Source organism: Stegastes partitus, unplaced genomic scaffold (genome assembly GCF_000690725.1).
Source record: "Stegastes partitus isolate 25-593 unplaced genomic scaffold, Stegastes_partitus-1.0.2 Scaffold39, whole genome shotgun sequence".
Classification (NCBI taxonomy): domain Eukaryota; kingdom Metazoa; phylum Chordata; class Actinopteri; family Pomacentridae; genus Stegastes; species Stegastes partitus.
In genome coordinates, this window is record NW_007577770.1 from 653536 (window position 1) to 665746 (window position 12211).

At 41.3% G+C, this 12211-nt stretch overlaps 2 protein-coding genes across 2 annotated transcripts; one reads left to right on the forward strand and one right to left on the reverse strand.

The window, feature by feature from the left end:
- The first annotated feature begins 4142 nt into the window (after positions 1 to 4142).
- ccdc85b (coiled-coil domain containing 85B) lies at positions 4143 to 6847 on the forward strand. Its single transcript, XM_008303931.1, has one exon. The coding sequence runs from the start codon at positions 4926 to 4928 to the stop codon at positions 5526 to 5528; it is 603 nt and encodes a 200-aa protein (XP_008302153.1). The 5' UTR covers positions 4143 to 4925; the 3' UTR covers positions 5529 to 6847.
- A 1448-nt stretch (positions 6848 to 8295) lies between these two features.
- On the reverse strand, positions 8296 to 11945 carry fosl1a (FOS like 1, AP-1 transcription factor subunit a). Its single transcript, XM_008303942.1, has 5 exons — positions 11791 to 11945; positions 11552 to 11676; positions 10911 to 11168; positions 9714 to 9821; positions 8296 to 9604 (listed from the first exon to the last, which is right to left on the reverse strand). Exons 2-5 carry the CDS (start codon positions 11669 to 11671, stop codon positions 9047 to 9049), a joined length of 1044 nt encoding a protein of 347 aa, XP_008302164.1. The 5' UTR covers positions 11672 to 11676; positions 11791 to 11945; the 3' UTR covers positions 8296 to 9046.
- Positions 11946 to 12211: the final 266 nt, after the last annotated feature.

A 12211-nucleotide genomic window follows, 5' to 3' on the forward strand; every position in this document is an offset into this window, starting at 1 on the left:
GTGGTAGTAATGGTACTAATAGTAACACTATTTAACTATTCAACAATTTCCCTGAGGTTTGCACCAAAGGGATCAATAAAGTTCTGTTCTATTCTATTCTATTCTATTCTATTCTATTCTATTCTATTCTATTCTACTACTAATAATAATTGTATTAATATACCACTAAAAACTCAAAAAAAATTACACAACACATTTGAAACAACAACCATTAAGCCAATAAGTGCTTTCCAATAGTAAAATAATACTTTCATTCCAAGTTGAAGTTGAATATTAAGACTAACAGTGTTTTAAAAGTAAAAATTAACTAGCACGTATATGTACAAAGGTTTACACCCTACAATAACATTTATTGCACAAACTTACCTAATTATTCTAATAATAAGGTTAGAAACCTATAGTGTCCTATACATAGCAACCTGACTAATACAGATATTAATTAAAGTCAAAATCCTATATAAGTATACATGGAAATTCCAATGAATCTAAAGAGTCCCTTTGACAAACAGCACACAAGAGAACACAAAAACTGGGGACGTTGGTCAGACAAGTAACTGTAGACCAGAAACTTGTACTGTGCAGTCGGAGATACCTGCTAAGTGGAAAACCACAAACGTCAGAAGTAAGAAGTAACAAAGTTAGTGACGTGTACGTTTGTGATATCAACACATGGTGAGAAAAAAGATAGAAAAGAGGAGGAGGGGTGCTCAGTGCATTATGGAAAGTCCCACCGCAGTGTGGACCTACAGCAGCACAGCTAGGGTATGGTTTTGGGGCCAGCCCTTTTTTCAAAAAGGAAAGTTTTGAGTCTAATCATAAAAGTAAAAGTTAAAGGGTGTCTGCCTCCCAAATCTAAGCTGGGAGCTGATTCTACCGGAGAAGAGTCTGATAACTGAAGGCTCTGCTCCTGTTCTGCTTTAGAAAACTATAAGAACCACAAGTAAACCTGCAGTCTGAGAGCTCTGCTGGGATATTACAGTACAATAAGGTATTTAGGCGACGGTGGAGCTGTGTCATTAAGGGCTTTACATGTGAGGTGAAGGATTTTCAATTTTATCCTGGATTTTACAGGGAGCCAATGAAGAGAAGGTAATATGGGAGAAATATGATCTCTCTTACTGTTTCCTGTCAGAACTTTCACCGCAACAAGCACAAGACAGGCTATAAAGAGTTTGTAGTTAAATGATCGCATATTGTTATAGTGTTGATCAGAGGATTTCTCATATCTTCTGCATCACCAATAAATGACGCAGAGAATGCTGTGTACACATTTTAAGACCCAACGTGTGTTTTTAATCTAATTCTGTCAGCTCATCATTGTTACAATTAATAGACAATGTGTCTTCATTATGAAACAGTTAATTTCTCACCAGAGCCTTCAGAGCTTTTCAATTTACTGTAACTGGCTTAAACATTAATTTTATGGATTTCTGCAACAGAGCCAAAACAGATTCCTCTCATCCATTGTTGGTAGGACGTGGCACAACTCCAAGACTGATGCCCATAAATTAGGCATAATATAAATAATAATGACAATAGGACATTATTTCTAGTTTTATTCACTGGATTTTAGGTGCCAATTAAATAATGGACTTCAGCAGTGGTCCTGACAAGTAAACATGCAGCTTAATACTGGTACAGGCAAAAGTGCAGTGTAGACAAATGTAGTTTTATTTAGTGTAGTGACAATGCAGTATTTAAAAAAAATAAGTCATTATTATGGAAAGCTTGAGAAACAGTCCCATCATTTGTTAAAGTGAGAGTGTACATTCTATTTTTTTTTTTAATTGTTTGGGCTCACCAAAAAAAACAAGCGCAAGTGTGTGAATCACTTTATTTGAGGTTTGACAACTTCTGATGAAATAACGGTCAGCCAACAAACTACGGGGAGTTAGGGAGAATTAGCTTTTCCTCTACAATCAAATGTATTTTCAATTACCACTTACTTAGTAACCAATAACATAAACACACGTTATAACTGAGTTGCTCATAAAAATTCAAGCTCTTCCAACTAGTTTTTTAAAAAGCAATTTTTAAGTGTCATACTTAATCACCATAAAAAAAAGAACACGCATTTTTAAGTTGCCAACGGTTTAAAAAATGAAGTAGCCTCAATTAGATTTTCCTTATCTTTTTCAGGTCTTTGTTCATGTAGCTTTTAAGAAAATGAATAATTCAGCAGCAAAAGTTTGGACTGCAGATATGTTTTTGAATACTGTCCCAGGAATGTCCCCTTGAAATGTCTTTTGTATTATATTTGTTTAACCTACATGTCTTCTAACACAAGGCCTTAACAGACTGAATTTGTCCAGACATTTTAAGACAGAGGAGGGGGATGAAAATCTTGAACTCATGTTTAAGTACAAGTAAGATATCAAACCAATTTCTTTAGCTTAGTGCAATGTGAATATGGTTTCAAAACAATTAACACAAGTAATTGAGCTGAATTTACATACGACATTAAGTAAATGCAATTACGAACTTTATTATGTCAACACAACTCAACAAAGTTGTGTTTGCAGCTTAAAAGGTTTATGTCAATCAGTGAATTAGATTTTATTTTCTCTTGCAACCATGCATTTAATGGAGTTGTGAGAACAGAACCCAGAATTAAAGACTTTAGCTTGCTCCACTTAAACTACTCTGATGGATGGTGATGTCACACTAAAAATAGATAATAAACCCAAAAAACACTATAAATGGCATCTCAGTTTACAGTGGAGACCCAAGTCCCTGAACTCAACACACACCATTCATTTTAAGAAAGCCTTCAGTGATCACAGGAAAACCTAATGACAATGGACGATTATGTGAAGACTCAAATTACAGCATTGCATTTGGCAGATAGGCAGTGGCCTATTATGGATCTCTGTCCTTTCATTTGTGCTCTTAGTTATTATAAAACATGTCAGATCACAGATAGGCCTCTGTGGGGCCCCTGCAGTTGTGCGCTTTGCTTGCTCTGCCTGGTTGTACACAATCTGCTCTCTTTTCCTCTAAAGATTAATCTAAATAAATCCCCACAAATCCCTCTCCTCACCCTCCCTTTCTGTGTTTCTGCATGTGTCCTTCAAAATCACAACATGAGGGAAATCGACTCAGTCAACATGTCTTTTTTGTGTGTCGGACCTCTGGCTTCACATCAACGCTCTCGTTTCTAACCTCACATGACACCCTGATTCCATCCCCAGATCCCCCTTGCACGGTTAACACCCTACATTGTTATGGCCTCAGTGAAACAATGGAGGTGGGACAGAGGGCGGAAGGATGTGGCTGAATGCCTCAGCATAAACCCATGGAAAAAAAAAAAAAAAAAAGGCCTGCAGTCACACTTTCCGCCTGTGTTCTTTGAAAAGGAACAAGTACAACCAGGAGTCTCCTATGATACACTGAACTGTACATACAGTGAATTCTGAAGGCATGTAGGACAAAGTAGAGCCTAGTTTTTTTAGGGCAGGAACATTGTAATGAACAGAAATCCCCAGAGGAAGTGGCTCCACACAGGCCTTTCCTATTCACTCTCATTATAAATCCTACCTATACATGTTGTTTTAGTCTCATAGCAAGAAAATGCTAAATAATAATAATAATATGGCTTTGGATCCAAACGGGGGCGCACAAGCTCCTTATTGTGGGAACGCATGGAGCTGATGTTCATCCTCAAATCTTCATGTTTATCAGCCAGCTGAGAGCTTCAGGGTCCCATCAGCTCCACCACAGAACTAGTCTCTTGAGTTTACCACCGTGCTACAGGCCCTAAACCTGGCACGTCGAAAAGCCACTGGAAGCATCAAAGGAAACCACAAGCATTTCAGATTACTATCTAAACCAATGTGTCACATTAGCACTAAGCATAAAAAAAACAGTCTGGCCTAAAACTTCCCGTGAGGACACGCAAAATAAAACCGGGGCTGCTGAGGATCGTGTTGGCACTGAAACACGAGCAGGACCAACACACCATAAATGAAAGTCAAAGCTGTGACACGTAAGAAATCTGCATTGTAACTGTCAAAGCATATCCGATTAAACAAGTTTCTTTATTTTTTCTTGTTTAAAAGCGTAACCAGTGGATGCTTTTATGCTGAAGGCCGCTCAGGCAGCCCTCTGCTGGAGCTGCAGCTTTACGCACAGCGCGCCGCTCAGCAGAGTCACTGCCGTGGAAGTGGCGGAGGCGGACATTGTTGTGGTAACAGGCAGCTTCAGAGGATGAGCACAGATGATGCACTTACTCTGAGCGGATAACGGGTGAGATTGGATTTTGATTTATTCGGTTTTCAATCTAAAGAATGAATCGTTTTTGATAAAAACCCAGCAAAGCGCCGCTGCACCGCGCGGACTCTCCCTGCAGCCAAACCGGAGTTCATTCAGCCGAGGCGAGCCGGAGCTCAGCCTGATGAGACGATGCCAGCGACGTAAAAATCACAACATCTGCAGGGTGTGCATCGGAGGCTGCTGGATTAAGCCTCCGTGGATCGACTGGGCCTCGGCGGTACGGAGAAGCCCACCGGGGGCGGCTGCTGCCTTCAAAATACTGCGAGTTCAGGAGGAATAAGGACTGCTGTGCTCCCGGAGGCCTTTGGAGAACACAGGCTGCTGTTGGGAGGATGACAGATTGACATTAATGGGGGTTTGCAGTGTGTTTTCCGACACGACCTCATTAAGGCATCTTCCACGGAGAACAAATAGTGACTTCAAGACGAAACAGGACTGATGTCACGGCGCCTCGAAGAAAACAACATCTAAATAAAGATATCACATGTTTCTGCCTTGATTTTATCTCCGGTGCTGTAGTGGTTGCATACATGACATCTGGAACACAGCGGATGCAGATGAGGATGAGTGTTGAGCATTAAATAGAGCAACATCTCAGCGCTTCTCATACATTCTCAGGTACCCATAGGTGTTTTTATACAAGAAGAAAAAAAATGGGTAGCGAAGGTGAGATAATAAACAGAGAACTGTCAAAGATGTCTGACGAGGATTTGCTGGCGTGCTCCAAAGAGGAGCTGGTGAGCCGGCTGCGTAAAGAGGAGTCCGAGAAAATATCAGCTCTGATCCAGCGCGGACGGCTGATCAAGGAGGTAAATAAACAGCTCCAGGGACACCTCCTGGAGATCAGGGAACTGAAAGTCATCAATCAGCGCCTGCAGGAGGAAAACGTGGAGCTGCGGGACCTATGCTGCTTCCTGGACGACGACCGGCTCAAAGTGAAGAAGCTGGCCCGGGAATGGCAGCTGTTTGGCCACCACGCAGCCAAAGTGATGCGGGAGGACCTAGGCGGCTACTTGAAAAAGCTCGCCGATCTGGAGCGCATGCAGGACGGGCTGGTGAAGGAGAACCTGGACCTGAAGGAGCTGTGCCTGGTCCTGGAGGAGGAGTGTGTCAGCAGGAGCGACTCCAGCCCAGGAGGCTCCACCGAGCTCAACCTGCCCTGTATGGTGGCCCGGGACCTGGGGGACGGCAGCTCCAGCACAGGCAGCGTGGGCAGCCCAGACCAGCTTCACCTCGTGTGCTCACCTGACGACTGATGGCAGCTTAATGTCAGCAGTCTGGAGCTTCTCCGCTTTACAGAGGAGACTAGGGCTAATGTGATTGACAGATTGGAGACACAGGCTCTGCCAGACACTACAAAATAATCTGAATAAGAGAAGAAGAAAAAAAACAAACAAGAACAAGCATTAGGGCCTTCTGAATGCTGCAAAGATGTGTGTGTGTGTGCCACTAGGTTTAGACTTGACAAAGATTCTCCCACACTTCACCTTTCAGGACTTTACAAAGACATTTAATAGATGTTTGCCAGATGATAATGTATCGAAATTTTACAGTGTTTTTTCTATTCTGCAATTTCTCCTTTTTCAGTGGTCTGGTATTGAAAGAAAAAAAAAAGAAATGGGACCAAAAAAGTGGGTCACATAATATAAATTTATCTCATGCACTGGACTAGCCTACACTGGTAGAAGCCTTTTTTGTATTGCACTGGACAGCATTATCTTGGATCTTTAAATCGCAGATCTAAAGATTCATTTCAATCCAGTTTTGAGCCATATTTAGTCCACTGAATTCCAATAGCACTGAAATAGACGAGTTGTAATAATAATAAATAAAAAAAATGACACTATTTGATATTTGCTTTTGCTAGATGCCCAATAATGTGTAACATATTTTATGCACTCTCTTCCTCAGGACAGGATTGGAGTGCCATATGTGCATGATGATTGTCACAATTTGTACAGGCCTGTGAGTGAAGCAGTGTGATGCGAAGGCCCTTCAGGTTCACTGTGGGTGGGGCTGCTGTGCATCATGTAACATGTGCTGGAGTCTGGGCAGAGCCGGCACACACTTGTTAAGGTTTTTTGGATCTGACATGATAGATGTGGTTGGACCTCACTCAGAAGTTCTGTCACTTTTTTAAAAAATCCTAAAACTGGAAACTCTTTGTATCAAACTGGAAGGTCTACGAGTTTTAATGATTTTTATTCTATTCTATTCAAGCCGAGCTGTTTAAATTCACTTGTTTGACATTTTTTCTGACATTGTTGTTGTTGATGTTCAACTAGCATATCACGGAGTCTGTTTAAGTTGGCGCTTGTCAGCTTTCTCTTCTGTAACTCTTGCTTTGTATTTAATCTGCGACATTAGGACTAATCTTGACTTTGACCCTTCTTTATCTTGATTTGTCTGTATTAACTAGCATTACTAACCATTTTCAGTTTAAATCATAGATAATGCACATGGATTAGAAAAGATTTATTTTGTCGTTAGCTGTTTATTGGTGGGCTATGCTCGTAGTGCACTGAAGAGCTTTAAATACAGTGGGTATGACACTTTGTGTGCTGCTCTGACCTTTCTTTGTGTGTTTGACTTTGCACAAACAAGCATTTACATTTACATGACACGCAATGAAGGATTGATTTCTGCACTAGTTGTTTTGACCTTCATGTCTGAACCAACTGCGCTTGATTGATGCTCCCTTCATGTCATACAGACGGACTTTATGGATGTTCATCAGTTTTATTTTTGGATCCCCCTATTTGCACGGTCTGGAGAGCCGGAGAGGGCAGTAATGCTTTTACCCACTTGATGTGGGTGATGCACAGGCGTCCTTTGACAGCGACATACACACAGATTCTTTCCTCTCTCATGCTCTCTGGCTCTCAGTATGACTTCCATCTCTGCCTCTCTCTCTCTCTAACCCATTTCAGCAATCCAATGCTCTCTGAGCCATGCATGTATTAGTAAGAGACTCACTTCATTTTTTGGGAAATGGTGACCACAGTGTCCACAGCACAGGGTCGGAGAGTGGTCATTACACTCAACATACACTCACACAGTGTATGCTGCAGTAATCAAACTCTTTTAATGGCCATACTAATGCTTACTTTCATTATTGATTATTGTGAATATATGAATATATCAAATTGTGAAATATGCCCATGATCATTTCTCAGAGTCAGAGGTTATGTCCTCAAACTACTTGTTTCTTCTGACCAAAACCCCAAAGACGTTGTGTTTACAGATGATAGGAAAACACAGTAAACAGTTGGAGAAGCCGCAGCCACAGAATATTTGTCATTTTTGCTTGATTGAACTCAAAACAGCTTTAGATTAATCTCCTATCAGTTGACTGATCATTTAACCTCCTTCACTGCACTGGGACGAGGCCAGAGCTGTCATAAAAACGCAACCGCATACATTTTTCAGAGTTTGGCTCATTCACTGTAGAGGCCACCTGTGACTAAAATGAATGTTGCATTTGCTGTGCTTCATTTCTGTTCTGCATCTAATTTGGTAGTGTTGCAGCTAAAACAGGTTCAATAACATGACTGTCACTGACTATTTTTAACGAGGCTGTTATTTTCTCTTCGACTTACAGTTCTGAATATAGGCAGAAGTTAAAATGTCAGTTTCGCTTGAGTTTTTTCAAATCGTACTCTGGCACACTAGCGATAGTCATAAGGAGACTTACTGTATATCTCTGATTCATAGATTCCAAGCTTGTTCAGTTTGGCCTCATAGTGCCGCAGCTGTTACTGACTAAATTTGGGGATGTTTTTTCAGGTGGAAGCCAAGGGTTTAAAGGGTGAATCTAATACTTCTTTCAGTTCCGCGGTATTTACATCACAGTTTGGGTTTTTCTGCCTCAACTTTAATATCTTTTTTTTTTTTTTGCACACTTTCAATGATTCATACAGAGTAAAATCTGATGAATCTCCTGCTTTGAGATGCATTTCAGTCTGACAACATCCTCCTGCTGTTTGTTCAGCACCAATAATTTTACACATCACGTTTTCCACACAGCTTTGAACATTTTCTCTTTATTATCCATGAACTAGTAGAGTTTGGACAAAAGATAAAAGTAAGGCACTGCCCACCAAATCAGTTAATTTTTCAGAGAAAAATACAAGCATTACCAAAAATATATTACACTCTTAAAAATAAATATGTGGTTATATAATCTGTATTAACTCCTACGGCCCAGCCTTAGTGGTCAATAATTTGCATATACAATTCTATGCAATTCAATTCTTACAGGACTCATACAAAAATAAGGACCTTTTGTTTATAAGTTCTCAATTTTCATTGTTGAGGACTTTTATAAAGTGTCACACACCATGACATGACAATGTAACAAGGTATTAAAGGCAACATTATGTTGATTTATCACAATTAATATATCATTAGATGGAGTTATCACAGTTCTTTCTATAAAGCTTGTAGTATAATTCTTTATATTAGAATATATTCTGCATGCAATGCTTTCATAATAAACCTCAAACACACACATTCCATCTTATAGTTTTTAAAATTAGAAATATATAGATTTTGTATATAGATAAAAACTAAAAAGAGTGTAACATTCAAATCCTGATAATGCCATTAACTTTCATGTTATCTATGAAAAGAATCAACTTTCTAAACAGATGAAATGAAGCAGATGCATTTTAAAATCGTTATTTTCATCTCCATCAGAGAGCCTCTCTGCCACTCACGCTATGACTGCTTTGAAATGAACATTAGTGTTTTGCCAGGATGGCAGAGCTGCTGATCACAGAGTGAGGATGGTTGGCGAGTGCAGGGAGTGATCTGATTGGTCACCGCTGCTGCTGCTGCGGCGATGAGCGACGCCACAGGGCTGAGGGGCCTGAGACTGCTGGACACTTCCCTGATGTGATGTAACGTGGGACGTGGTGGAGCTGCTGGTGTCTAAAGGGGCAGCGGGGTAAGTGAACACCATGCCAGCTGTGAAGGACATGAGGGAGGGAGTAGATATGAGGATCGGGGTGTGGAGCGACTCAGATTCGGTGACAACAGCAGCGGTAGTCGATGTTACAGGCTTGGTGGGGATAGTTATCTTTGGTTTGGGCTTCTCCATCTTTGTTGGCAGTTTGGTTGAGGGTCCAGGTCTAATGGAGTCCTCTGGCTCCAATTTGATGGCTCCCAAAGTGGAAATTGAAGGATTTGGGTCAGAATCCGAATCCGAGTCCTCTATTTTGCAAATTGGACGGTGCGCTTCCAGGACTAGCTCAAGCTTATCTTTCTCCTTTTGTAAATCAGCTATCTCCTTCTGTAGACGGGATTTTTCATCCTCCAGCTCGTCGGTCTCCTACACCAGAGGAAAGCAGAGAAAAGGGCGACACATTGAAATTCCTTCATGCTTGATTACCTAGCATTTCAAGCCTTAATATTCTGACATTTGTACAATGTTCACTCACAGTTTGCAGAGAATCCGTCAGCTCCCGACGACGATTGCGACATTTTGCTGCTGCCAGTTTATTCCGTTCCCTTCTTACTCTGCGTCTCTCCAGTTCCTCATGGGACAACTTTGATGAGAAAGAGAAGAAAATCTATTACAACACATGAAAAAGGTTGACCTGGCAGAGTGGGTTTAATTGTCTTGCTGTAGGCAAACAACTAACTCCAAAAAATTATGTGTAAAGTGAAATTTGATGAGAATCCATCAAAGGCAACATGACACAGGAGAAATACTACCACCATGTGTGCACACTGAGTCATCACAGTCATGGCGGATGAATGGTTTAGAAACGTTTGAGCTTTTGTGCCTTTGTAACTCTGACTACTTCCAGCGCCCTACTGAATAATTGCTGTTGATCCGATGTTTCCCGCCCTTTCGGGGTGATGAGTCACGTTCAGACTCCAGCGGTGACTCAGGTGTGAGTCACAGAAAATGACATGCCCCTGTGAGTCACATGACAGTCTACTTCCTGTACCATGAAATTACAACTCTGTGACAGGGAGATGTGCCAATGTGTGCCTGATGAAACCACAGAACAGTTGGCTGATTAAAGTGAGGACGTTGTCAGGGCATTCGGCCGTTCAAACACCTAGTTTTTACGCCGCTCTGCTAACTAAAAGCAGATCTTTGCAAACACTGCGTCACATGTGATAATTTTACTATGTCAACAACAACTCTGAGTAAACACCATCAAAGAATATAGAAAGTAACAGTGTGTACTGGCCTCTGGGGTGTAAATGTTCCTTTTTAAAACTATTTAGGAACTGAAAACTTATCTAAACAATGTATACATCTCTAAATAATCGTCCTATTTCTAAATGGATTAATCCGCTTTGCATGTCCAAAGGATGTTAAAAAATTGTGTCACAGACAGGATATTACACACAAGTTACACAAAATGATTGAGCCACTGTCCACACCTCAGTATCTGCATCCCCACAAGGGAAAATATGAATCCCAAGAGGGCTAGCTTTTTGTCAGCTTGACAACTCTCACTTTTCAAACACAACGAATCCATAATCATCAGTGTACTTTCACAGAGATTCTGGCTCTGTTATCATTAGGTGTTACTGTAAACACATAATATATAATGTATTAACAGTAATATAGTATATAATATTACTATCTATTACTGTTATTATGACTGCTGTCTTACATGGTCATCATTCCTGCGCCTTGTTGAAGTCGGACTGTTTGCAGCTGCCCTTATGACCCCTGGTCTGAAAAGATGGGACTGGGATGGCGGTGGACCCAGCGGGCGCGCCCCTGAGAGCGACGGATAAGGAGGCACCGGTGATCGTGAAGGGCCTGGTGGATGCATCAAGGAGGGCTGAACCAGCCACTGGAGGTCCTGATTGGTTGTAATGGCATTGAGGCTTGGTACAAACTGATTGCTGCCTGCCATTGTGAATTTCTAAGGAGGGGGGGAAAAAAAGAAAGATTATAAAAGAAATTTGCAGGCGAAATAGTGGACAAAATAAACGTAGTGTGACATAAGGCCTAAATCAAACATAGATAACAATAGTTAATAAAAAAGTTGTGTTCTATGAAGAGTAATGCAGTGGAAGTAAAGTCAAACATAACTTATGTTAAAGACCATCATGCTAATGGTTGTAATTTTTGTTTGATTCCACTTTACAATTTAAATTACTCTACCAAAATACACATACTATGCTCCTATAACAGCAATACAGATTAATTCCCTTGTTGTAGCCTGAAATTCACATCATTACAGGTCGTTTTACATTGTGTTACATGGATCTGACCCCTAACCTGTTGCCCAGCTTAGTGACCTACCTGCTCCTGCTGTGTGGTTGAGGTGCCGCTGCTTCCCAGAGACAGAGAGTTGGACCCGGAGCTGCTGCTGCCTGTGTACGGCGGGTTGCCTCGTCCTTGACCCCCAAAGCCTCGATACATCCTTTCTGTTTCAGTAGAAAAGAAAATTGAATCCAGCTGCGGCTATATAACCTTCAGGTCTCTCGAAATTACTCTCGGGTTGAGTCTTGTATGTCAATTCAAACTCTGGGCAAGCCCACCTTATTGCGGTAAGTCGGTAGAGTCCACACGGCAACGTTTTCAAGGGGGAGCAAGGAAGGAAATGTCGTCTCGCTTTTTTTTCAATTCGCCCAAAAACGTCCGGAAAAGAATCTCAGCGCAGTCTGTCGTCCTTAGTCATACATCCAGAGTCGGAAGTCTGGGAATGATTGTGAGGTTGTAAACTCTTAAACGGGCACTATAGGTTCACCACGCCCCTCCCGACTTACGGGAAATAGTGTTGTCGAGGATCTCGCACGAATGACACCACGTGCCGTGACGTCATTGACCATATTTGGTGAGAGTTTCCTCCTGAGACTAGCAGCAGGGATTCCTCGGGCAGCTTCACCTCATGGTCTGAAACTTCTCTATGATTTCTGTTTTCTGCTGCAGAGGTGGAAATACTACAACACTTTCCGGCTC